This window comes from Peromyscus eremicus, chromosome 13, assembly GCF_949786415.1.
Source record: "Peromyscus eremicus chromosome 13, PerEre_H2_v1, whole genome shotgun sequence".
In the NCBI taxonomy this organism is placed as follows: Eukaryota; Metazoa; Chordata; class Mammalia; order Rodentia; family Cricetidae; genus Peromyscus; species Peromyscus eremicus.
Genome location: NC_081429.1, coordinates 7857225 through 7884533, shown reverse-complemented (window position 1 = coordinate 7884533; position 27309 = coordinate 7857225). Strand labels below are relative to the sequence as shown.

Sequence of the window (27309 nt, the reverse complement as noted above, 5' to 3'; positions counted from 1 at the left end):
TCATTACAAGTTAGATTTCTTTTACGGCCAAAATCTAAACAGATTTAACATCTGCTTGTGCCTAAATATTCTCAAGTCTACAATCAGCACAGATCCATACAACAGTCCTAAGAGGCTCAAAATGACAAAATACAACTTTACCAAAACAGGAGCAACCTGAGGATGCTCAAGGTAATGCATAGTTCCTGACCTACCTGCACATGACCCTCACATCTGCAACAAGCTCATCTCTCTCGCTCACCAACAAGCCTGGGCAAGACGGGGAAAGAGCTCTAGGAGTGCCCACAAAGGCACTGGACCAGAAAGAGGGAGGAACAGCCTGGTGGGCACCAAGCAGCTGGAGCCTGGAGCCACCCAGGTGGCCGACACAGTTCCCACTTTCCGCATGGAGCACCCCGGTGTCATCTTATCCTGGGAGGACTGGCAGTGAGTGCTATTGGGATGATCCCTGGTCTGAATGTGGGCGGTCGCTTCCCAGCTAGTTCCAGGTGGGTCTCCTAAAGGGAATCACGGTCTGAAGATCCCCAGGGTGAGACATCCATCAGAAAACCCTTCCAGGACAGGTGCTACACGGCAGAGGCTGTGCGGGGACCTCCCTGGAGGCAGTGTCTGCAGACAAGAAACCATCTTGGAGGAAGATACTCCTGAGAGGGTGTGGCAGCGGCAAGAAGGGCTATGCACCTGACAGCACAGACAGACAAACGCGGGCAGGAAAACAGACTAGCAAGTGCAGGAACTGCATCTCTGCTCCCTGCATGTTTTCTTACCACAACTTCTTGTTTGGATATTAGAACTTAAGAGAACAATCAAATTGCAAAGTAGGAACATAAATAGAAGCATAACTCTGGAAAATACAAGCTTTCCCCACCAGGGCTACCACGAGGCTTGCAAGCTCACCCCACACTGCACACATTTCACAGCCCATTTCCTAACATATAACAGTACAAATCCAAAACAGAGATACTGAAGAACAAAAGTAAGTTTGTATGCGCCTCTCGGTTGTCGATGACTCAAGGAGTGTTCGATGGCCCAAGCACCGGAGACGGAACTACAATCCAACGTTTCATCTTCATGGACAGCCAGGGAACAAGCCGGCAGCGCAGGACCCAGTTCACAGGATGCAGGAGTCTGTGTCAACTTCACCGCAGATGATCGGCGTCCTCACTGCAGCCAACACTGCATCTGAATCCTACTCATAAAGCAGAAACTTCTTTATAGGGTCTGGCAGCGGCAGCGAGGGAACCAGATGCAGTCGGTATTTGCCAAGAGCTCTTCGTACAGCCACACGGCACAAACTCAGCAAGGTCCTGGGAATACCTGGAGAGTGTGAAGGGAAAGGGTTATTCCAGCCTAGTTCTAAAGGTCCTGGGAATACCTGGAGAGTGTGAAGGGAAAGGGTTATTCCAGCCTAGTTCTAAAGGTCCTGGGAATACCTGAAGAGTGTGAAGGGAAAGGTTACTCCAGCCTAGTTCTAAAGGTCCTGGGAATACCTGGAGAGTGTGAAGGGAAAGGGTTACTCCAGCCTAGTTCTAAAGGTCCTGGGAATACCTGGAGAGTGTGAAGGGAAAGGGTTATTCCAGCCTAGTTCTAAAGGTCCTGGGAATACCTGGAAAGTGTGAAGGGAAAGGGTTACTCCAGCCTAGTTCTAAAGGTCCTGGGAATACCTGGAGAGTGTGAAGGGAAAGGGTTACTCCAGCCTAGTTCTAAAGGTCCTGGGAATACCTGGAGAGTGTGAAGGGAAAGGGTTATTCCAGCCTAGTTCTAAAGGTCCTGGGAATACCTGAAGAGTGTGAAGGGAAAGGTTACTCCAGCCTAGTTCTAAAGGTCCTGGGAATACCTGGAGAGTGTGAAGGGAAAGGGTTACTCCAGCCTAGTTCTAGAGGTCCTGGGAATACCTGGAGAGTGTGAAGGGAAAGGGTTACTCCAGCCTAGTTCTAGAGGTCCTGGGAATACCTGGAGAGTGTGAAGGGAAAGGGTTACTCCAGCCTAGTTCTAAAGGTCCTGGGAATACCTGGAGAGTGTGAAGGGAAAGGTTATTCCAGCCTAGTTCTAAAGGTCCTGGGAATACCTGGAGAGTGTGAAGGGAAAGGTTATTCCAGCCTAGTTCTAAAGGTCCTGGGAATACCTGAAGAGTGTGAAGGGAAAGGGTTATTCCAGCCTAGTTCTAGAGGTCCTGGGAATACCTGGAGAGTGTGAAGGGAAAGGGTTACTCCAGCCTAGTTCTAAAGGTCCTGGGAATACCTGGAGAGTGTGAAGGGAAAGGTTATTCCAGCCTAGTTCTAAAGGTCCTGGGAATACCTGAAGAGTGTGAAGGGAAAGGGTTATTCCAGCCTAGTTCTAAAGGCCCAAAGCTGACCGACTACAGTGGACACAACTTCCTAATCTCAGAGCCAAGGAGCCCCGGAGGCAAGGAGGCCTTGCCATCTGTTCCATCTAACCTGCCCACAGGAGAGCCCACAGATGAGAGCAAATGACCTGCACTCTTGCTCTGTCCCAGCAGGGGCAAGGAGGCCTGGGAACACCAAGTGTGCAGGACTTGAATTCAGGGACTAGGCTGACAGTCCTGCTCCAGTTCAGAGACACAGCCAAACCCCTGCTTCAGGAGGAGAAGACGGTGACAATAAAAGCTGTGGACACAAGCAGCTTCATTCTTTCAGTCTGCTTCCCACCCGGCCGTCAGCCTGCAACTTGGAGAAAGGCTGACCAAGAACACGTTTCCGTGAACTGGCATGGGTATAGACGACAAAAACACACTGATATCAATGTTCTTCGGGAAAGAAGGGAGCAAGGACAATCCGTTCAGATGTCCTCTGACAAGACGGCAGGAAATGGACAGACACACAGGTTGATTTCTGAATTCCAGAGAGGGTACTGACAGCAAATGCAAGCACAGGTAAAGTTCCAACTCTCCTGACACTGACTTAGCAATTCCTTGGCAAATCCCACTACACAAATAAGCAAACTCCAGATTTCATTTTAACAAAAACGGATTACCACACAACTCGCTCTAAGGCTACTTGAGTGGAACTGAAAAAGAAAGGGCTCTGGAAAATGAGCTTATAACTTCATTAAAACACATGTGAAGAGGGGCTAGAGGGATGGCTCAGTGGTTAAGAGCACTGGCTCTCTTCCAGAGGACTGGAGTTCAATTCCCAGCACCCACATGGTGGCTCACAACCATCTATAATGAGATCTTGTGCCCTCTTTTGGTGCGCAGGCATACAGGCAGGCAGAACACTGTTTACATAATAAATAAATAAATCTTAAAAAGAGAAAAATACACGTGAAGAGAAAGGCAGGGGTAAGAAGGGCAGAGAAGGCAAATGTGGCTGCATTCCTGCTGAGCTACCCCCGGCCTGGCGACAAGTGACAGGCAAAGATGAGCAAGAAAGAAACATAATGACCCATGAGTGAAAACACCGTGATGGGCCAACCAGAGGGCTCGGAGGGAAGAATGCTACTTCCACACTTACCAACCCGTTGGATCCATGTGGCAGAAAGAAAGAATAGACTCCTGTAAGTTGTCCTCTGCCTTCTACACGCATGCTATGGCATGTGCATGCTTCTCTCACACACATATAAATAGATACATTAAAAATATTTTTAAAGAAAATGACATGAAACCCATCACTTGGTACAATGATCTAAGAAATTAAGGGGAAAAAAATAAAAAGGAAAAAATGTGAAAAAGAAACCATTAGCTAAGAATGGGGTCAAAAATCAGAGCAAAAAAGTTAGAGAATATAATTCTAAGAACTCTGAAAGCAAACATCTACTTCTGTGGATCTTTGGTTATCAGCTTCAGGAGTTTAGGAATGTCAAAATAACCATCCAGGGCTGGGGAGAGTTTAGGGTTAAGTGCCTGCCGTGATAGCACAGGGACTCACTCTCCCAAAGAAACGGAGAGGAGTGGCCCACACTGTAATCCCAGCCCTGGGGAGGGAGGAGGGAGGAGGGAGGAGGGAGGAGGGCGAAACACCCAAGGCTGTCCTCTGGAGAACTACTGGTCCTGACCGAGGGCTCTCATCAAGTGCTTGGCTGGAATTCCTTTGGGAGGGGTTGTTGTTTTGTTATTTAAGATGTACTTATTTATTCTCATGTGTACGGGGGTTCTGCATGCACGTATGTCCGGCCACCACACATGCAGTGCCCGCAGAAGCCAGAGGAGGGCCTCCTGAACTGGAGCCATGGACAGCTGTGAGCCTGGGCCAGCGCTCTTACCAGCTGAGCCGCTCCTCCGGGCCCTGTTTTCGTTTTAGTTACTATTACATCTCACTGGTTCAATCAACTCCAGACCACAGGACAGCACTGAGCTCAGGCCACTTACTTCTGGCCTCTTTAAAGACTTGCAGGGCCTCAGGGTCCATCTTCCTTCTGCCTCTTGCCTCTGGGCCCAGTGATTCCCACTTCACCAGGTTCAGGTTGGCTCCAAACTCTACCAGCAGGCTCACGAAGGCCGCCTCACAACCATGGCGCAGGACAGCATCCATCACACACCCAGGGGAGCCCCTGTAGAATTCCTGTGTGTTGACAGGGCCATTGCAATTGAAGTCAGGATTTGCCCCAGCCTGCAGGAGGAGCCGGAAGCACTGAAGGTTATGGTAGGCAGCACTGATGTACAGAGGGCAGACCACCAAGGAAGTAAGCCGCCTTGAGAAAGGGGGCCGGGTGTCAGGAGTCAGGTGATGGTTGACATCAACATCCGCCCCATACCTACAGGAAGAGAAAAATAAGTCATAATAAGTCAAACTCAGACCACAAAGAATGTCCAGCACCCCAAGGAAGGCATTCAACAGTCACAAGGGGAGCCTCTGGAGACTGCACAGGTCACAAACACTGCCAGCCCTCTCTATCTGCAGGCACTGTACCCAAAGACTCAACTAACTACAAGTCAAAAGTACTGAGGGAAAAACTCAGCCTATAGTGAACATGCACAGTCACTTTCCTGTCCTTACTGCCTAGACAAGAGATTCCAGCAGTTACACACACCTACAGAAGAGTTGTATTTTAAGTTGTCTGTGCGCCGAGACTACATGCAGAAGTACCAAGATCTCAGAGTTTGGTATTAAGAAGGATAGGAAACTAATCTCCCTGAGATACCCAAGATGACTGAAGTATCAGTACTTCCTGCAAGAGAAGGCAACAAGTAAAACATGGAATCCATTCGTGCACACAAATTCCAAAGGGAAGTCTTTCAGATCTTTAAAAATAAAGTAATTCCAAGACTACAATTTCAGAGGTAAGAGAAGAAAAACTTTCAAATGCATTGTAAAACTAATACAATAACCCAACTCAATTTCAAAATCTTCAATAAGCAAAAAATTATTATAACAAAGAAAATCAGAACATATATTTAGAAAGCAGTGTACCAAAAACTCATAGGGATTACCCTAAGAATTCAAAACCAATTCCAATATTAGAAATTCCATTATTATAATATTATAATATATTGTATTAATGAATCTAAAAGAAAAATACTGATTATCACTAATAATGCAAAAAGGGCAAAAGTCAACTGTTATGCATGATTTGAAATACTCTATGAAACAGAAAGTGACAGCTATTTCCTTAAAAATGATAAAATACATTTTCTCAAGCCAGAAACCATCATCTTATTTCACAAGGAAGGACTAGAGGTGCCCCTTGCTCCAAGGGAAGCACAACACAGACCCTCCACCTGCTGGCCTCTTGACACTGATGCTGCAAACAGGAGTGTAACTGGCAAAGGGAGGCAGTCAGAGAAACAGGACTGGAAAGAAGACATGAGCCATTTTCTATGCTCAGAGGAAAGGATTCCAAAATCCAAAAAGGCCTACAAGGAATGAATAAACAACAAGCAATAAGATAATTCACTAAAGCAGCAGACTGTGAAATGACAGCCTTCATACACACACACACACACACACACACACACACACACACACACACGTATAACATACATATACACACACACACAAAAGCCCAGTTTAAAGATTAGGTAGAAGAGCAATAGCCCTTATGGCAGCAAAATAATTCTTAAAATGATCTATACAGCATAAAAGTAACAACTCAGAGTTACAAGAGAAGACCTAAGAAAATGGAAAGTCACATCAAACACTAAAAGAAGCTCAGAATAACATGACTTTTCCCTAAGTCGATTTTATGAATGAAAACACTGTTCTTGAACTACTGAAGCTAACTACAGAGGACCCTGGAACTATATACGTCGGTTCTAAAGTTCATCTGGAAGATGAAACAAGATTGAAAAGCAAAGCAACAACACAGAGGAAACAGCCCCACCATAAGAAGGGCTTGGTATAAAGATCTGTAAAACTATGTAGCAGGAGCATGTGGACGAGCCAGCAGACCATGCAAACACACAAAACATCTCACAACAGACCCAACTGCAAGCAGAAACTCAGTATGCACAGTAAGGAAATATCTTAAGGGGGAAGGGGGAACTTTTTCGTACTTTTTCCCCTAGGACAATTGGAAATCCATACGGGAAAAAATAAAGTTAAGTCCATTTATCACAGTGCACACAAGATTAATTCCAAATAGATCAGAATTTACAAGTAACTATGTGGTGGTATTGTGTTCCCCAAAATATTGTGCACCCTAATAAACTTATCTGGGCTCAGAGAACAGAACAGCCACTAGATACAGAGGCTAGAAAATGGTGGCACTCACACCTTTAATCCCAAGAAGTGAGCCTTTAATCCCAAGAAGTGAGCCTTTAAGCCCAGGAAGTGATGGCAGAAAGCAGAAAGGTATGTAAGGCGTGAAGACCAGAAACTAGAAGCTTTTGGCTGGTTAAGCTTTTAGGCTTTTGAGCAGCAGTTCAGCTGAGATTGATTCTGGATGAGGACTCAGAGGCTTCCAGTCTGAGGAAATAGGATCGGCTGAGGAACTGTCAAGGTGAGGTGGCTGTGGCTTGTTCTGCTTCTCTGATCTCCAGCGTTCACCCCAATACCTGGCTTCAGGTTTGATTTTATTAACAAGACTTTCTAGCAATTCGTGCTACATAACTATAAAACCATATGGAAACTAGGAGCCATTATTTAGGTCAAATTTGCCACCTGGGGCTGGTGAAATGGTTCAGTGGGTAAAGTCCCTTGTTGTCAAGACTGATGGTCTGAGTTCAATCCCTGATACCCACACTCCAGAAGGAAAGAACCAACTTCTGTAAGTTGTCCTCTGACTTCCACACCCATGCCATGAAGTGCCCATCTCTCTCTCTCTCTCTCTCTCTCTCTCTCTCTCTCTCTCTCTCTCTCACACACACACACACACACACACACACACACACCACACACACACACACACACACACACACACACACACACACACACACGGATAAATAAAATGTTGTTGAATTGTAAAGTACCCTAAGATTCTACTTCGTGCCTGTAGGGTTGGAAAGCTCCCAATGTTGACTGGCTGTGCTGTAATAGAAACAAAACTATCACTCACTGCTATGGCAACTGAAATGAAGCAATCCCTGTGGAGAGAAATTTGGCAATTCTATCAAAATTACACATGCATTTACCCTTGAACTCATCCGTCACACTTCTTGGGACTTGTTCCCAAGACACACTTGCAAAGCTAAGATGTGTGCACAAGGCAATTCATTAAGGCATTGTTCCTACCAGCTCAGCCAGGAAACCACCAACAGGGACTGGCTGGTTTACCCCTAAGAAGCAGAACTGAGAAGCTATGAAGGGAAGGAAGGAGGAATACTGCTCTATACTTCTCTGGAATGTCCTCCACAGCACATGAATATGTGAGAAAGGTGAGATAAGAACATGTGTCGTATATACTTATTTTACAGGTTTGCCATGTGTAAACATAAACTACTCAGCCACACACATGCATTTACTCATTTGTAATAGTGAAGGACAGATCATAGACCTAACTGCTTACCTGGAGGGGAGGGACAGATCAGGACAACGAGACAAGGTTAGAGGCTAGACCTTTTCAATATACCTTTTGTACAGACCACAGTTGGAGCCATGTAAACACTTCACATGGTGAAGCAACCACTGAAACCTAAGAGCAAAGAGGAACCAACAAACCCAAGTGCATCCACAGCTGGTCAGCCATGCTGTGCTCCCCAACATGATGAGTCCTCTTTTCCGACAGTCTAACATTCCGGCTCAGGGAATGGCAGGGATACTCCCAGCATCAGATTCAATTGCAAGGACCTAAGGACCTACGACAAGAAGCATGGCTTGCCGGCAGGGCAGCGTCATGCAGCCCTGCCCAGGAGGCAGGGGCACAGCAGTCAGAAAGTGATTCCTAGAGCTGACCATTCCTGACTCCCAAGGACAGTCCAGGTGGGAGGACTATCTCTCACCAGGTGCAGATGCTGAAGGACCCACAGCCAGTCTTTTTCGCCTGCCCTCGGTATGCTCCACAGACACCCAAATACATGTATGGCATTTAGAGTTGTCTGAGGTCAAGTACAAACTACCTATCTCTTTTACTCTAACCAGGGGTCAGCCAGCTACAACAAGGAGGGCAATCTGGCTCAGGGGGCAGAGTCCTGACAAAGTGAGGAAGGTACCTGCTAAGGACAGGGGCTTGGCATAAGACAGTGGAGCCCAAATGGGGCAAGGAGGAGGGAGGGGAGGCAGTAAGAGATGCAGATTAACTCCAGTCACTGTATAACGGGAACAGAAATGTGATATGGACACGCGCCCCCAGCTCCAGGGATGGAACAATGCTTCCAGAGTAGAACACACTCCCGAAAGTACTTCAGATCTTGGTTTCTTTTCTTTTCTTTTGAGACAGAGTCTCATTATGTTACAGTCTGATGGCAAAGCTTTCAAACAGCTAGGTTACAGACATGTGCTACTCTGCCCAGCTTAGATCTTTGTTTCTTCACTGAAAGAAGACTGGACTCTGGGAGGACTTACTCCAGGACCGACTCAGGAAAGTCTACCTGAGCTTAGACTATCCTGTTATGTAAGAACGTAAGGAACTGCTCACAAAACAGTAAGGACATGTCAAAAGAACACAGAGCTGGCTTAAACCACCAGTAACCTTAATGTGATCATCAAAGTAAGCAACAATGATGGATTGTAACTCCCCCTGAACAAGGTAAAAAAACCCTACGTCTACACTAACATAAATAAAAATTTGAGATGAAGCACAAGGCATATATATGGGGGCAAAACGTCTCCCCACAAAATTCGAATTACAAAGGGAGGAGCAGCTTTACAACGAAAATCCCGACACCACTGTCATCAAAGGATCAGAAAGGAAAGCGGGAGTAATAGACCAACGAGAGCAGGACTCACGTCTGCAAGATTCCTGCCCAGTAGGATCCTCTAAAATAGGCAAACACCTGTCAACTGTCTACTTACGCCCTCCCTGGCCCCTGATAGTTCTGTGATGTCTCACAAACTGTGTCATCACCTGAGTATTTCACTTGAAACAGGAAATGACAACATATAGGAAGCAATGATGAGGGGACTCAACATGTGGGGACCTAATAGTCAGGATCCAGAGAAGATAGAATAATACCATTGTCCCTGCCTACACGACAGATGGCCAACAGTCTCAGCCAGCAGTCCTGCTTCATAATGGTTCTCTAGCACTTCAGGTGTGTGTCCAAAGGACCTGGAATCAAAAGTGCTTCTTTAGGGCAGCCCAGGCCTGAGGACACACAAGGTCAATATCCTTTCTTGGCACCTCTCCTCTACAAAGAAAACCTTACCTTTCCTCTGAGGCTTTCTAGGAGAGAGGAGAACACTCTACAAGCAGGAAACTGATCCACCTCATTCACTGCACTTTTCAACTAACAAGGAAATCTGCATCTCACATAGTAATTATTTCTTCCTTCTTCATGGGAAACATGTCTTCCAAATTGTTTACAATCTTGGTGTGACAATCTGGTACCAATTGGGCTGTAGGAAAGACAGCCTTTGAAACTCATAAAAACATACTGAACAGGAACCAGTTCATTTTAATCCTGAATATTTTCTAAATTTCTCTATTGCTTTTATTATCTCTACACACCCAAACAACTGAGAGAAAACCAACTCCCACAAGTTGTCCCCTGACCTCCACAGTCATACTGTGGAACATGCATGAGCGTGCATATGTACACACACAAACACATAAATATAAAAAATTCAAAAACATAGCCGGGCAGTGATGATGCATGCCTTCAATCCCAGCACTCAAGAGACAGAGGCAGGCAAATCTTTGTGAGTTTGAGGCCAGCCTGGTCTACAGAGTAAGTTCCAAGACAGCCAGGGCTGTTACACAGAGAAACCCTATCTCAAACAAAACAAAACAAAACAACATTTCCACATTAATGCCTTAAATTCTTTAAGATGCAAAGGCATGAATTTAAGGTAGCTTAGATCGTCATGCTAGAAACCCTTAAATGATTTTTTTGAAGCCCAAACTTTATCACCTCCTTGATCATTTATCAATTTAAAACCTCCTTGATCATTTATCTTCCCCCATACCAAGTTTATAGCTCATTAGTATATAAGACTCTATTTCCAGAACCTGGTTGAGAAACCACGTTCTGTACCAGGCACGGATGCTCACTCATCTGACCCCACTGATGGCAGTCTTCAACAACAGAACTTTTACTTGCTCCTTTTCTATACAAAACACTCTCACTCACAGCTAGCTAGCTAAGCTACACTGGCCTAACCTAGAACTAGCTTGCCTCGACAGTAACGGATGAACACGATCTCTATGGCAGAAAGATGTTACTGAAAATACGAAAAGAGAGAACACAAGCTGGTTCAAACAAAAGTAACTGTAATATTAATATAATTAAATCACAACACTCAGAGCAAACCTAATTGAAATGCAGAGGCAACTGACAAAAGGCACAACAGTAATTACAGACTTCAACATTTCTCTAAATTTTGGCAGATCTGATGGCAAAGAAAAAAGGGGAATCCCGAAGAGAGGAACTTAGGCTAACACCCCATGCAAGCATTCGCAACAATGTGTGTGAGCGGCATTAATAATGAAAAACTTCACTTTATTACAGAATCCTCTTCCATACCTCTAAGAATGAAGAAGAAATCAACCTCAACTACAGGTATTGAAGAAAATAAGCTTTGGGGGCTAGAGAGATGACTCAGAAGTTAGGCATTTGCTGCACTTGCGAAGGACCAGAGTTGAGTTCCCAGTACCCACATCAGATGTCTTACACACACACCGCCTGTACCAACTCCAGGAGATCTGATGCCCACCTCTAGTACACACATGCACGCATGCACGCACATGATAACATTTTTAATATTTAAAGATTAAGAAACTTTAGGGGATATGGCTAAAGCTATAAATGAAGGTAAATTACATGGAAAGTTTACACTGTTAAAAGTGTAAGGCATCATGGGTCAGAAAGCAATGAAGAACACTAATGAAGTAGTCCTTCCAAGTCCTCTAACAAGCACACTCCTAAGGCAGGAAATGCAAGTACAGGAACATGGAGAAATGGCTGCGGACCCGGCAGTACTGACCTGATGAGAGCCTTCAGGATGTCATCCCTACCCACTCGAGAGGCATGGTACACAGGAGTGCTGCGGTGGTGCCGGCTGCCATTGGGGTCAGCGCCAGCTTCCAAAAGGATCTCGGTGCTCTCCAGGTGCCCATTCACTACAGCCACATACAGGGCAGTCTGCCCCTTGACATCCACCAGGTCCACCTCGGCCCCTTTGCGTATGAGGAAGTCCACACAGTTCCCGTGGCCTGCAGTGGCTGCAATTCTCAGTGGTGTACAGGGGAGCCAGCCACAGCACCAGACAGACTTCTCATTGATGCGGCTACACGGGAAGACAGGGAGTTTATGAGAGTCACCCTAGGCAACGAGCTGCTCCCCTCCTCTCACCCTGGCAGAGGCTCCCCAGAAAGACAGCCGTTTAGGGAGCCGATCCTCTGGTTAGAATACCTTCACTGTGTTCTGTTTTCTTTCCCATGGTGCTGAGGATCAAACCCAGGATGTTGTACATGCTGTGCAAATACTCTACCCGCGAGCTACATTTCCAGCCCTTTGTGTTCTGTGTCCTGAAATGCTTCCACAATTGCCCCTGCTGAACTTGAGCAGAGAAAATAGGTATCCAGGGCCCACTGACAAGGAAACTAGAGGCTTCGGCAGAATAATCAGCACTAAAACTGAGATTTCTAGTTCTTAGAGTCCTAACCCACATTCCAAAGCATGTTCCTCTACAAAATACATATAGATCCATCGGGGACACGAGCAGGACAGGCAGGGCCATGCATACCCTCTTACTAGTGACCACCTCTAAAGGTCCAAGGCTGGAGTCCTCTCCAGATAAAGACAATCAGTAGTAGTAATCTCTGTCCTCCTACCCTGACCCACAATAACTTCGAGCCTAGATTATTAAGGTTACAAGGGCTGCAGTCTCGGCCAGCAGTGGCGCCAAACTGTCCAGACGCAGCTCTCAGACAGTATGACCACATATAACTAGCTGCACTGTCCACTGACCCTCCAGGTCCACTGACCGAAGCAGAAACTAAGGAACGTGCCATAGGCAGTGTCTCACTAAAGCAAGCCCTGGTGTTCCTCCTCCAGTCACACATGGACTGATAGGGGCTAATAAAGCCCAAGAACCCTCCAGAACTCTCCACCAGAGAAACGAACAGCAAAAGAAAATATGTTAAACGAAGAGGACATTCATGAGCCCTGAGTTTAAGAAAAAAGGAGCCAGTGTGGTGGCATGGGTCAATAATCTAGAACTCAGGAGCTGGAGGCAGAGACAGAAGGATCAGGAGTTCAAGGCCAGCCTGGGCTACAAAGCTACATAAGGGCCAAGTGGGGAGGAAGAAGTGGGGAAAAAAGAGAAAAAGGGAAGAGAGAAGAGAGAAGAGGGGATAGGGAGAGGGAGGGGGGAGCACAATAAGAACTTTTCTGAACTCTTTCATTCTACTGCTATATCTGTGTACTTAAGTCTTTCAGGGTTGACACATTAAATGAATTTAATTTCTGTGTTTGGTTTTATTAGATTTATTCATTTTATTGCATGGATGAATGTTTTGCCTGCACACAGTCTTTGTACCACATGCATGCTTGGTGCCTGCAGAAATCAGAAGAGGATGTCTAGTGTGAGTGCTGGGAATTGAATCTGGGTCCTCTGTGAGAGCAACAAGTGCTCTCAACTGCTAGGTCATCTCTCTAGCCCTCTAGTGTTTTGGCTTTTAAATACTGACAAGTGCTCTATGAAATAATGCTAAGACATTAGAAGGATAAGAAAGGAACACACTCCTGGCTGGTTAGGAATCCTTTGCTTGGGAATTGTCTACACAAAAGCAGTAGTGTAGGTCTCCTACAGGGACTTCCATCAATTAACTGCGTCCACTCCTCAAGGCAAAGTAGAAACACAGAAGCATAAAGTGCCAGTGTCCGTTGTATTCAATATCTAGTTAAGATGTCATTCACACAACGTACTCAAGGAACCTCCAGAGAGAATGATGGGTGCTCTCCCAGCATCCCACACAGGGAGACACAGCAAGACTCTCTGCTCTAAAGGAAGAGCCAGGACTCAGTGACCGGAAGGATTTGTAATCAAGAGGCAAGAGGCCAGGAAAAGAAAACAAAGGAGATGGCAGCCACCATATCCCTATAGTGGGAAGTCAGCTGGCCTATGGCTGATCACTACAGACCCGAGAAGTGAAAAAGAACACCAAATGAATGTCAAGAAAGTGGCTGTCGAAAAAGAACTACTCAGGATAAAGAGCCACAGGAAAAGGGCCGGAGAGATGGCTCAATGGTTAAGGGCATGTGCCACTCTCCCAGAGGACCTGAGTTCAATTCCCAGCACCCACATCAGGTAGCTCACAATCACCTGTATCCCCAGTTCCAACGATGACCTCTTCAGGCCTCTGTGGCCACCTGTAATTACATGTACATACCCACCCACCCCCCATACACACACAATTAAAATAAATAAAATAGGTATAGTGGTACACACCTTTAATCCTAGCACTCAGGAGACAGAGGCAGTCAGATCTCCGTGAATTTGAAACCAGCCTGGTCTACAGAGTGAGTTCTGATCCAACCAAGGCTACATGGTGAGACTGCTTCAAATAAAAAACATCTTTTTGGTTTTTTAAAGAGCCATGGGGGGGCTTGGAGGGGCGAGGCCACTACTGACATCTCTAACACTGTCTTCAAGAAAAACACTGAGGAAACTAATGCCCAGCTAGAACAAGCTGCCAGAAAACACAAAGGTCAATCACAGGGCCAGACTTGGACCCAGGGACCCCTGCCACAGTATCTGGCCACCAATAATTCTTCCTTTTGTTCCTCCTCTGAAATCAAGGTGTACTCCTGTAGCATCAGTCTTACCTGCAATCCAAACCACAAATGTCAGCCTCCTGAAGACCCACAGGCCGATGCCTGGTACCAGCCCCAGCAGGGATGCTCACCTCCGGTAGCTCTCCTCTTGCAATAGGTTCCTGAGGGTCTGGAGGTCCCCTACATAGGCTGCATCATGGAGCCTTGTATCTTCACAGTGCTCTAGGGGATGGTCACAGAACTGCTCCCTCAGCCACTCCTTCAGATTAGGACCTGCACTGAAGAGAGGGCCTCCTATCAGTGTGGGAAACCGTTAGCAAGGCCAAGCAAATGGGAGGCCTTCTGCAGTGGCTCTTCCTGCCTGGCTACACAGGAACTTTCAAACCCAAAAAATAATTCATAGAAGCAAGCTGTAAAGTTCCCCTTATCAAATTGGCACACTTCTGACACCAAGCCTGATAAGAATTTTTTTCTGAAAAGAAAAGAAAAAAATGTGATGGACTAGGGAACAATGGAACAATGAGCCACAGTACTTCATAACATAGAAGATCCAAAAGTACTACCAAATTAAAATTTAAAATATTATGCTCCAAAAAAATCTAGCCTGTAACTACTCTAATTTATCCCAAGTATGTAAGAAGACCTCTAAATTTGGGCATTAGAAAAGAGAATGCTAGCCATCTCCTTTACTACAAAGACAGCTGGTTAGCCAAAAGCCAAGGACCAAACAAGGGTTATTACCTGGAAGGTAGGTGAGTTCCCTACCATGCTGCTCCAAGAAATAGTAATAAGGGTATCTAGATAAGAAACAATTCAGCAGAGTACTACTGTATCCACAGAGGTCCATGTGTTAGAGGCGTGGTCCCCAGTATGCTAGTGCTGGGAGACAACAGAGACCGTTAACCAGTGTGGCATCACATGAGGTCACAGGGTCAGGGAAAAGTATCTTCCTGCAGGACTGAAGAATTTCTCCTGGGATCCTGGCTAGTTCTTATTGGAGGGTTATTATAAGAGCTTGAGACCAGTCCCACCTAGTCTCTGGTAGCCTGGAGATCACAGTTCTCCCACTGCTGTCTGCCTCGAGGTGCCATAGGTAAGGTGAGGGGCCTATATCAGAACCTGCACCATGACATCCAGCCTCTAAGACTGAACTAAATCAGTCTCTTTTCTTTAGTTATCCTATTTTAGGATAGCAATGAAAAGGAAATAAATCTCAAAGGTACACATTTTGTATAAAAATTACACTTCAAGAGGGTGGGGAGATGTCTCAATTGGTAGTACTTGCCATGGAAACACAAGTTCTTAAGCTCAGATCCCCAACACTCGTATAAAAAGCCAAGACCATTTGCACATGCCTATAGTTCTACTGGGGGTAGGGGAGGCAGAGACAGTGTTGTGGATCCCTGGGCTGGCTAGCAGCCAGCCTAGCTAAATCCAAATCTGTAAGCTCCATGTGCAGCGAGAGACCTTGTTTCAAAAATAAGGTGCAGAGTGAGGATAACAATAATGTTGACCTCTGACCTCCACATATACATGTGCACACATACACACAGAAAAAAATTATACCTCAGTAAAGTAAAAAACTAAAAGATATATGCACAAATACAAATCCAGCCTATATAACAAAAAATGGAGAGGACTAAATAGAAAAACCAAACATACCATGTACTAGAATGAGAAGATTCAATATTAGAGAAATTCTCAAGGTTACCTATAAATCAAGTGTAGCCCGTCTCTTCAGAAATTTGATACTGGATATATCAAAAATATCCCAAAATTTAATTGTAGATATACATAAGGGAAAATTGCTTTTTGTTTTAGTAAGAATAATGGGTAGGGCAGTGGCATACACCTTTAATCCCAGCACTTGGGAGGCAGAGGCAGGCAGATCTCTGTGAGTTCAAGGCCATCCTGGTCTACAGAGTGAGATCCAGGACAGCCAAAGAAACCCTGTCTTTGAAAAACAGAAAACAAACAAACAAACAAAAGAATGATGGCATGAAAAAAAAAAACTCTACCATACTAGATAACAAAACTCTCACCAAACTAAACAACAACAAAAACAAACAACAACAAAACAAGGCATCAAAAGTGGAGAGAGAGATGTAGTCAATGGAGAGTATTTATATAATTAATCACCTGCTTGGAAACACTTGCATCTTTACTCATATCACAGCCCAAACTTAACTCCAGGGGATTGACAAGCCTTATAAAAAAAATTGCACCAACAGATGTTATAAAAATAGCACAAATTCTAACTGCTGAGATACAAGCCTCCCACCCTGTGATGGTGTCCTAGCATGTGACCAAGCACGTCCCTTCAAAAGCAGGCTTCTTCTAGATATTGAAGTTGTTTTCATATTCAAATAAAATGTCCTTTGAGTCTCTGCTGAATATAAGACTTTCCTAAAGGTACAGCGTGGTGATGACTAAGTGTCCTTGCCCTCCAGGATCTGAAAGTCCACTGAATGGGGCAAGAAACCACTTTTTGTTTGTTTGTTTTATTTTTTATTTTTCGAAACAGGGTTTCTCTGTGTAATTTTGGTGCCTGTCCTGGAACTCTGTGGACCAGGCTGACCTCGAACTCAGAGATCGTCCTGGCTCTGCCTCCCGAGAGCTGGGATTAAAAGCATGTGCCACCACTGCCCAGCCTAGAAACCATTCTTTAAGGCCCTATCCAGAGCCTCCTTCAATCATGACCCTCCATTGCAAGTACAGTGCAGTTACCAATGGATATCAAAGTTCAAAGTCAAAGTTGGGGAAGATTCAGATGTGTGGGAAAACTGTCAGCAAGTGGGCACCAGAGGACTTGATCAAGTCTTTGGACCTCCCTTTGCTCACAATCTTCAACACTGCCAGCCCGGGCCAAGCCACCTTCAGAACCTCCCCCAGTTCTAGAGTCAAAGGCCACTTCGAGTTGGTGTTTGTCTGATCATCTAATCCAATAACAACACAACTACCGCCAAGACAGCACTCAAGACCTCCCCTCCACCCCAAGCTGGAAACACACTAACAAAACAGGTACTGAAAGGAGAGGGCAGGAGGCCAACACCACTGTTTTTTCCACAGGACCCTTCTCTACGCTAAGAAATAACTGCCTTTGACCCATCTCACACTCCTGCATGACAGGGGACTCCACTCACAGATCTTGTCTGTCCCTGAGAACAAAGTCAATGCCAACCAAAGTTCTTGAGCCTTTTCAGGTCATCCTGACAGTCCCAGGTGAGCTAAGCCAACAGTAGACCATCAATAAAGTTTGTTGACCAGATGGAGGGAGGAACGACAAAAGCGTTTGTCATTTGTGTGGCCTTCTGAGATTCTGGATACCTAAGAGAGTTCCTTGAACAAAACAAGTGCCTCTCCAAAACCAGAGATGGGCACAGCAAGTTACCTACGACACACATGGCAGTCTCAGAAAGACCCCAGTGGGAGACTCCGTACCAGAAATTCCTTCTCCTGGGAATTCTCAGCCTCACAGTAGCAGCACTGCGAAGTGGAGATGCTAAGCCAGGTGGCGACCATCTGCCTTTCTCTGCAGGTGGGTCAAGCGCCGCCGCTGTCAGCGCTGTGTCACTGGCAGGCTGGCTGGGGACAGCGCGGTAGTTAAAGGGGGGGGGGGGGGGGGAGCGCGCAGGGGCTACCATGCACCATCTCGGCCATGCGCTGACTGGCGGACGGGATGAGGAAAAGGAGCCTGCCCTACAGAGGGCCGACCTCTGAGGACCTTTCCCGACCAGTGCGCTCAGACCTGGAAGAGGATCCGTGCCCCATGTCACAGCTGGGGTCATCGCAGACTAGGATCGGCTAACAGGGTGGCAGTTTCAAGGCCAACTCCACCTGGCCTTGTAACTCCACCTTGGAAAAAAAAAAAAAAAAACGCGGGGGGGGGGGTGCTGTCCACGAGAGGCCGAGAGCGGGGATCGCGCCCTGGGCCCCGCGAAGCCTGACGCCTACTTATTGACCCGGGGTGCAGCTCCGCGGACCTGGCCGACGGGGACGGAGGACACAGGGCCGGATCGCCCGAAGGCCACTCTGGCTGGACCCGAGACGCAGCGCCCCCCCACTCCCCACCACCCCACGCCGCTCACGTTACCTGCGGGCCCTGGGCCAGCCCTCCCTTCGGGGCTCCCGCCCTCCGCCATGCCGACTCCGGCCCTCAGCCTCCGCGCTGACCACACCGCCCGTCCGTCCGCCTACGCAGCGAACCTGTCAAAGAGCAACCCTGTTAGAGATACACCTCCGGCGCTTCCGGCAGGTGGGCGTGTCCGGAGCTCGGCTTCCGGCCAGTTTGCGCCTCCTTTTCGCACTTCCGGCTCTGCCGGTAGGGCGCTTGGGTCTCCACTTCCGGCCTAGCTAACGGACTTGAGCGCCGCCGATGAGTGAGGAAGGCAAAACTATGCAGTGGCGTCTACGGAGGAAGCAGGAAGTCTGGGGAAACGCCTTTCCCCTGGGGGCGGAGGCTTATTTGCATGCCTCGGGAACTCCTGGTTGGCAGGTTCTGTCCCCGCCCACGGAAGAGGCGGGACGTGGGCGTGGCCGTCTACGGCCAAGCAGACTGTTCACTGCCTCCCGCAGCGGCTGGAGGTCGTCTAGAGACCTGGGGCCGCGCCGCCTGTCCTTGCAGTGCGGCTCCAGACGGTCCCTGCTGAGTCAGTGACTTGTAAAGTGGTGTTAGGTGAATGCAGCCCAGAATGTCTCCATGGAGCCAGCGGTGTTTGCAGCCTGGCAAGGCATGTTGACCGAGTGGCTTTCCTCAAGCTCTCCCGATTTTACACCGGTCACACCGTGTGCACCACATTCTCAACAGCTCTTAAGCATGGACGCCGTCTGGTCCTTCCATTCTCCCCTTCTCGACTTAGGGAAAGTTTCTCTTGCAGGGGAAGGACCCCAGTGAACCGGGGAGGCTGCGCCCTGCCGTCCGGTGAGGTGGAGGTGAGGCCGCAGTCCCCAACACGATGGCTGTGACTTGACTGCATCTTTGTGTGGTCATGGCACGCGAGCTGAGAGCTAGCAACCCATAGGTACCCAACATATCCTCGTGCCCGATTGGCTAAGTTGCACAGGTCTGTGGAGCTGGCTGGGGCAACCTGGAACAGCCACGGGCACTGAGGGTGTTGAGGGGACAGAGAAGAGATTGCTGCAGGGGTGTTTGGGCTTGATAACGGCAGAGAGCACCGCTGGCATGCGGGACAGGTGACACCAATGACGCTGCAAGGCAAAGAGCCAGGTGGCCCAGCCTTATGGCTCTACTCCACAACTGCAAATCTCCAGCTGGGATGCCCCAAGTGTCAAGCCACCCAGATGTGCACGGATGGATAAATACACATCAACCATCCATATAGCCTTAAAAAGTCTCTGTCCCAGGTCACAGCATGGACAACCCCAGAGAACACTATGCTCAGTGAAATAAGCCACTTATAAAGGGCAAACCGTGCATGATTCCACTCATGGGAGGTCACTAAAGGAATCAACTTCATAGAAATAGAATGGTATAGTGGATAGCAGGTTGTTTCCAGAAGAGGGAGTGTCAGTGGTGAGGGGACAGATAAAACTCCATGCTGTCATCCTAGCCCGAGAACGTCCCTTTATCTCTTAGAGACTGTAACACAGGCCAAACTGGATTCATGGCTTTGACTCAGACAAGAATTTTAGGACTAGTAAAATCAAATTTGAGGTTTTATTAAAGATATTTTAACACAGACTTCAACCACAAGACTTGGAAGAGAATATTAAGAAAGATACACCCACATGTAGCTCCTCAAGGGAGTCACAATCTTAGCACTCGCTATATACACCATTGTGATGGCTCTCAACTTAGATCTCAGAAGGTTGCTTACATATATGTGTGTTATGAGATTATAGGGTGGCTTCAGACATGCCTTGGATGGAATTATAATCTGATAAGGTAAAACCAGGAGCCACTGGTTGCATAAGGAGTTTTGTACATGTCCTTTTCCTGTAAATAAAGTTTCTGATGAAAGTCCTGGAAAACTGCAGATTTATAGCTGAGGAGGGAGAAAGGTCTTGAGCAGTTAATTGTGCCGGAATTCCTGCTTCTCTGTAGGTAAGAGGCTTCGACCAAATTCCTGGGTGAGGGGGCTCCTCTTCCTTCTCACAACCTCATACTTTCCCTTTCTACCCTACCTCAGGAGAAATAGGAAGTGAATACATTTTAAAGATTTGGGGGGCAGGGGTGGAGACAGGGTCTTACTCTTGGCTGGCCTAGAACTCACTATGTAGACCAGTCTTTCCTTGAACTCATAGAGATCTACCTGCCTCTGCTTCTCAGGTGCTGGGAAAGTGCACCACCATACCTGGCAAGATTGTTTTTATATTTATTTAAAGTATGTGTGTGCATGCTGTGAGCATCTTGTGTGTGCAGGGAATTAGAAAACCTGGAGCTGGAGTTACAGGCAGTGGTGAGCTGGGTGCTGGGAACTGAACTCTGCTCCTCCACGGATTCATCTCTCCAGCCCCTGAAGTTAGTATTTTAATGGGAACAATATCAGTTTGGAAAGATGAAAAGGTTTGGGATTGATTATATCGTGTTTACTTATAGTCATAACTTTAAAAAAGGTTAAAATGGCTAATTTTATATTTCATCAGTTTTTTTGGGTTTTTTTTCGAGACAGGGTCTCACTATATAGCCTTGGCTGTTCTGGAACTCATTGTGTAGACCAATCTGGCCTTGAACTCACAGAGATCAGCCTGCCTCTGCTTCCCAAGTGATGGGATTAAAGTCACTGACCAGTGAAATTTTTTTTAAAGCGATTCTGGACTGTATGGGTTTTTTGTTTTGTTTTGTTTTGTTTTGTTTTGTGTGTGTGTGTGTGTGTGTGTGTGTGTGTGTGTGTGTGTGTGTACTATTTTGTTGTTGTTTTGGTTTAAGGTGTGGGGAAGGGAGGGAGAAAGAATCTCAAGTTGGGTCAGTGGGAGGATCTGGGAAGTTGGGGGAGGAGAAAGAATATGATCAAAATACATTGCATGAAAAATCTTTAAAATAAAATAACATTTTGGTTAGGTGGATCTTGCCTGGTCAGGTTTTCAAAGGCTCTGGGGACTAAGCATGCAGCCAACTTCAGCTGTACCACTTCCCTAGTCACAAGGAGCCCAGGTAGCTGTCCTATTTTCTCACAGCCTTTGTGTGTAGGTGATGTGGCCTGAGCAGAGCCTTACTCCTGCACCTTCATGCCCCTCATCTGCCTCTGCTGCTTCCCCAGAGAGGCCATCTGCTCTTGGAAAGAGACAAGCAGTCCTTGGTTCATGAAGGGAAGGTGGTCTCCCATTCCCAAAGCACATGGCAGCATTCTCAGTACCTGGAATAAGGCAAATAGAAGGCCCCATTCTCATTGACCCCACACTCTACCATTACCCCCAAGGTCAGGACCCCAAGGTCAGGAGCCTGATTAGTGTTATAGCTGTACTCAAGACCTCAGAGCCTGCAGCTAACTAGGTCAGGCCTTTACTCAAAGAAAACCTAGTCCCACATATCTCCCCTGTAGACAGAGTTTTTGTCATTGGGTCAAAAATGCTTCAAAAATAAATGCACAGAGACTTATTAATTATAAATGCTTGGCCGATGGCTCAGGCTTGTTACTAGATAACTCTTACATTTTAAATTAACACATATTTCTTATCTACCTTCTGCCACATGGTGGTACCTTCTTTCAACATGACTCGTTCATCTTGCTTCTTTCTGCATCTCTCGAGGCTCCTCTGGCTCCACCCTTCTTCTTCCCAGTGTCCTTAGTCTGGTTCTCTGCCTAACCTTATCCTGTCCAGCTATTGGTCAATCAGCTTCTTTATTAAACCAATAACAGCAACATATATTCATACAGTGTAAGGGAATAGTATACATTCTCCCCTACAAAATCCCAGTTCTTCCAAGTTTTCTGAGCTTAGAAGACCTACCCAGAAAGGAATCCAGCGAGGAGCCAGGATATCTCAAGCTCAGGCGCCCCTCATCCCATCTCAGCCTTTTCCCACTGCAGGCTGCTAGAGGGCCTTCCCAAAACACAGCAGGAACATGGGGCTACCAGGCTGAGTCCCCAGTTGCATATAGGGTAGGAAGCTGCCCCTACCCCATCAGGTGTGGTGACCCTCCACAGCTCATGCCCTGTAGCTAGCTACCTCTGAGAACTGGGCAGTAGACTGAATCAATGGGGGCCTGAAATGGACATCTCTCCTGGTCCTGAGCCTAGGGCAGTGTTGGGGGGGGGGCACCTGTTCCCAGCAAGCCTTATCCACTCTTCTGAAGAACCATGTTTGCAACCCTCCGTCCTTGGTGGAGGCAGGAAGATTCTTCAGGTCTCACCAGTGAGTCCAGATGATTTGAGCTTTGCCCCATAAACGTCTTCTCCTTTCCCTGCTTGCTCCATAGACATTGCTACCCAAGCCCCAGAGCCAACTTGCGAAGCTCTGGGAGGCAGAGTCCACATCCTGCTGGTGGATCCCAAACGAGGCAATTCCTCCACACATCAGTTCCCTCCCTGTCACTGTAGCTGGCGGTAAGTGCCACTTCATTGGGGTGATAACCCAAATTTGGGTAGTGACCCAAAATTCCATGAGTGCCATATACCAACAGATACAGAAAATTTCAGAACTGTATGGGCAGCCCCTGTGGATGTTCCTGTCATAACACTTGGCTGAGGGGCATTTTACTCTATTCAAATAAAATCACAAACAGAGGTAACTCTCTCAATGCTGACAGACCTACACACCTGAAACTTGCAAGCCAGGCTTCCAAACCTCAGAGCTTAGCATTCAAGCCCTGATAACTAGAGCCTTGTGGTCCCAGCCTTTCAAAGCTAGAAACTCAAAGCTCTAGGTACTCAAATCACAGCAATTCTTTGCCTTTAAAGGTGGCGGCCCTGGAGCCAGTGTCACAGCTGAGTGATCAGGTCCTCCACTACCTGAACCAGAGGCTCATTGCTCACTGCTTTACTGAAAGGCCAAGAACCGGCAAAATCTGGAAGAGAAAAGTTCTCAGCTTCTCTCTGCCCTTGCCTGTAGCCCTGTTCCAAATGATAGAAAAGATGAGCAAAGGCCAGGAAATGTACACCTGTACATACAGCTTCCAATAAACGATCTGAACTCACCTTTTCCTGGGGGACATCCAGTAGCTGCTCTTCTGGTGCCAGGGCTTTGGGCCCCAGTGTAGGAGTTTGTGAAATCAGTCAATCAATCAATTCAAAACCTCTCCCTCCTTCCCTTCTCTCCCCTCCCTTCTTTCTGATGGCCTCAGGCTCACGGCAAATCTCCTGCCTCGGTCTCTCAAGTGCTGAGATCACAGGTATGAGCCACCACACCTAGCTAAAACATTTTTTAATTAATATTTAAACCCTTTGAACACTTTAATTTCGAAAGTCAAAATCTGTCCACAGTTGACACACGGAATACAGCTCTCCCGTGAGAAGCCTGTGCCCACTCGAGTGTGACTGTTGTTCTCTTACATGTTTCCCTTCCTTTTGAGATGGTGTGTGTTTGTTTGTATATGCCATATACATACAGTGCCCAAGGAAGCCAGAAGAGGTTCCAGTGTTGGTTCCCTTGGAGACGGAGTTAAGGTGCTTGTCAGCCACCTGATACAGTTGCTTGGGAACCAAACTCAGGTCCCCTGAAAGAGCAGCAAGCACTCTTCTCCTCTCAGCCATCTCTCCATCCCAGTCATCGGCTCTTAATCCCCATGCTTAGATCTTTGTGAAAGCTTTTTCTAAATAAACACAAGGTTTGCTTTATCCTGACTCACACTGAAATTCTCTTCTGCAGTGAAGAATCCTGGCTTCCTCTGAGTGGAGTCTGGAAGAGCTCCATGAACAGGAGTGCAGAGATGACACTTGCCTGTGTGTGGTGCCTACTGTGTCCTGGAACTGTGGGAGATTTTGAGCTGAAGAAACCTCAGCCTGAAGTGGGAGAGGACCAGAGGAGAAGTAACTCAGACAGACACAGAGGATCCAAGAGTGACTCCCATCCCAGATCGGGAAGTTAGTTCAGGACAGAGGGGCTCCAGAACATAGGACTGTGGTTTCACAACCACGGTGAGCTGGGACTGCAGCCCCTCTGCAGCCTGGACTCTGCCCTCACTATGTGCTCCTCACTGCCAGGTAACATTTTCCTCCCGTAAAACATGGCTTCTATCAGTTGGATTCATAAACCTGCTAATGATCCCTGAAGGCCAGCCTTGTGCCCCATAGGCAGACATCTGAGGCCCTTCATTAGGGAAGCCCAGCTACCCACCCCACCCCCACCTCCCATGTACACACACAGACATGGCTTCTTTGCCTCCTCACACCATCCCAGGAGCTCTTTCTCCAGTTCACCAGGTATCCCGTCTGACCCCCAGGGCCCTGGACTCCCAGCCCTGCTCCACCCATGTGATTGCTGGCATTTATCACCCCACCTCACAGCTGTCCCAGAAGCTATCTCCTGCAGACACTCACTTCTCCCTCTGCTGGGATGAGTGTGTGTTTCTCTCAGGGGAACTTGCCTGGGCTTATGGGGACAAGTGGATCAATGTCACTCAACAGCCAGAGCCAACAGTACCCAGAAATGCGGGAACAACGAGGAACACTGTCCTTTGGAACCTGTGGACCAGTGTAGAGTGTTGAAAAGTGGCCTCAGAGAACTAGCCCCTGTGAATGTAAGCCAGCTACCCAAAGGGTCTTTGCAAATGCCAATGAAGAACCTCAGAATGAAGTCACTTGGGGTAGGGTAGACTCCTAGTACAGTTTATTCCCAAAAGACACAGATATTAAAGGCCTGGCCCCCAGTCTGTGGGGCTATTAGAAGTTGGTAGGACCCTTAGGAGGAGGAGCCTAATGTCAGAAACTGGGGTGATTGGGAATGTCCCATCAGATTGTGGGGCCCAGACCTTCCGCATTCTCTTTTACTTCCTGGCCATGCAGTGGGTGGTTTTGCTTTGTCACATGCCCCCATAAAGTGCCATCTTGCCAACAGTTCAAAAACTGTGGATCTGCTCTGTGGCCTCACCAACGGGCCACCCAGCTCCTCACTCAGCAACGGAAGGAGAGTTTTTCACCGCCTGCCCACACTGTCTCAGAAAGCAACACTCTGATTTCCCTCTGGATCAGGAGCAAGTTCAGCTGGACCCCCAACCAGGACAGAGGGTATACAAAAGGCTCCCCTAAAGGACTTGGAAGACAGGAGAAGGCAAAGAAGTCACAGCATGTAACTGCTCTTAGCCGTGTTACCCAAAAGCACTCTTTGGGGGACTTTTCCTTTCAGAAGTTAATTATTCTCACACTTAGAATTTATTTCCTCATAGGCCCCAAACCAAAGGGCACAAGCACAAAGGGGGTGTTGTGGAAGCTGAGGCTCCTGCAGAGGTCATGTTGGGGTCAGAATCGACGGCACTACCTTGGGCAGGGAACCAGCAGAAGGCTATTTCTGAAGCCATAAAGGCTCAAAACACCCTGCATTGCAAATTAATAAATATCATTGTTGATAGACAGGAACAAAGCCTGCCTTCACTTCTTGATTTGGTGGCCTGTTTGGTGAAGTACTTAGAACAGGCTCAGCCAACATACACACATAATGGCTTTAATTACATCCTGTGAATTTATTTTTCCAGAGAGAAATATTCTGAGGGGAAATGTCCATAAAAGTAGCTTTAGCAGAGTGTTATTGTGTGTGCATTTCCTATAGGAAATCTGTTTAGTTTAAATCCCAGCTTGAGGGCTCAAAGTCAGGGGACCCAGAGCAGCCTGCTGACAGCCCAGAGGGGGTGGGGTGGTGGTCCGGGGCCACTGTGCCCTTTGCCCTTGAGATGACTCTCTCAGTTCTGCGCTCATTAATTCCGACTTATTCTTAGGAGAACGAAGAGGCTATGCTTTCATGGCTTCATGCTGGGCACTGTCCTCCTCCCAGCTGAGACCCCTTCCGGTTAGTAGGACGACAAGGACAGTCCGAGATGGAATCCTATTTTCTTAGCTCATGTGGAACCACAACTTCTACTCTTTTCCAGGGACCTGTTCCCCTCCCCCTCCCCGAGACCCCTGTGAGCTGGCTGCCTCCCAAACTGTTGTTCTAGAGTTACCATTGACTTGTAGGGCACTCACATGTCGATGTTATATCAACACGTCTTCTTTATATGCCACTTCTCTACTTTTGCATAACCAGCATCGCAATGGCTGTGAACCACTCTTTATGACTTCTTGAACCTTTGGCTCTCCAGCTTGCAGGACAGGCCTAACATCCACGCACTCAATCTACACTGATGGATGCTGAACTGGAGTGCACGGAGGGAATTTTAAAAACCAAATTAAGTTGCCTCCAGTTACTTCAGTCCTATTACATGCCTACTTTCGAGCGCTGAGGAGACAGCTCAGGGGTAGAGTTGCAGCAAACTCCATAGGTTTTTGGGCTCCAAAAACCACAGGAGTTAGCTGCTTTCACAAGTTCCCGCGTGCATACAGTGGGCTCTTTAGTTTCTTCCCTTTGGCTTTCTCTGGGCTCCTTTCTCCAGCTGCTGCCAATAGTCATCTGAACTGTCATTGTCAGCAGATTTGGTAAGTTAATTGGAATTTCTTAAAGGGACAAATTAATTAAAGGGAAGTTTTCCCACACACACACACATTAAAAAAATAAGAAACATTTTTAAAATGGAAGGAGTTTTGTCTCTGTTTGACTATAAGCTAGACAGTCTAAAAATGGAACAATTAAATGAGAGAATAATTAGTGTAGATGGGATTTATGTAATGTCAATTATAAATAGTTTGATCATTTCTGTTTTATCATTAAAAAAGTTGGTTAATATGAGTGCCAAGAAAAAAGTTTTAGAAAAACTTGTTAAAACAGATCATTGAGACACTCAGACCCAGACAGAGGAATTTAAAGAACCACTTTCAGCATTGCATTGTAAGTTTACAGAGAAACAGCCAACCTTGATCTATCTAGTAACCTTACAAAAACTGCCAAATGATAACTATCCCCCAGGCTGTGTACAAGCTAAATGGACTCCTGTGCAAATGTTAGATTTGAAGAGATTCAAAGAAGCAATAATCTCATATAGCATGCAC

General features: G+C 46.9%; 1 protein-coding gene and 1 long non-coding RNA gene across 5 annotated transcripts; one reads left to right on the top strand and one right to left on the bottom strand.

Moving 5' to 3' along the window:
* Positions 1 to 19210, bottom strand: Asb1 (ankyrin repeat and SOCS box containing 1). Of its 2 annotated transcripts, XM_059278032.1 has the most exons (6): positions 18870 to 19210; positions 18366 to 18478; positions 14404 to 14545; positions 11478 to 11780; positions 4328 to 4713; positions 1 to 1317 (listed from the first exon to the last, which is right to left on the bottom strand). In XM_059278032.1, the coding sequence occupies exons 2-6, from the start codon at positions 18412 to 18414 to the stop codon at positions 1190 to 1192; spliced, it is 1008 nt and encodes a 335-aa protein (XP_059134015.1). In that variant the 5' UTR covers positions 18415 to 18478; positions 18870 to 19210; the 3' UTR covers positions 1 to 1189. The 2 variants fall into 2 exon arrangements, with proteins under 2 accessions (XP_059134015.1, XP_059134014.1); XM_059278031.1 differs by having other exon boundaries at positions 18366 to 19210.
* Positions 18661 to 25750, top strand: LOC131923122 (uncharacterized). 3 transcript variants are annotated; one of them, XR_009382526.1, is made up of 4 exons: positions 18672 to 19204; positions 20241 to 20336; positions 22653 to 22779; positions 24041 to 25750. It is a non-coding gene; the product is annotated as an uncharacterized LOC131923122 (long non-coding RNA). The 3 variants fall into 3 exon arrangements; XR_009382525.1 differs by lacking the exon at positions 22653 to 22779 and having other exon boundaries at positions 18678 to 19204; XR_009382524.1 differs by lacking the exons at positions 20241 to 20336; positions 22653 to 22779 and having other exon boundaries at positions 18661 to 19204.
* Positions 25751 to 27309: the final 1559 nt, after the last annotated feature.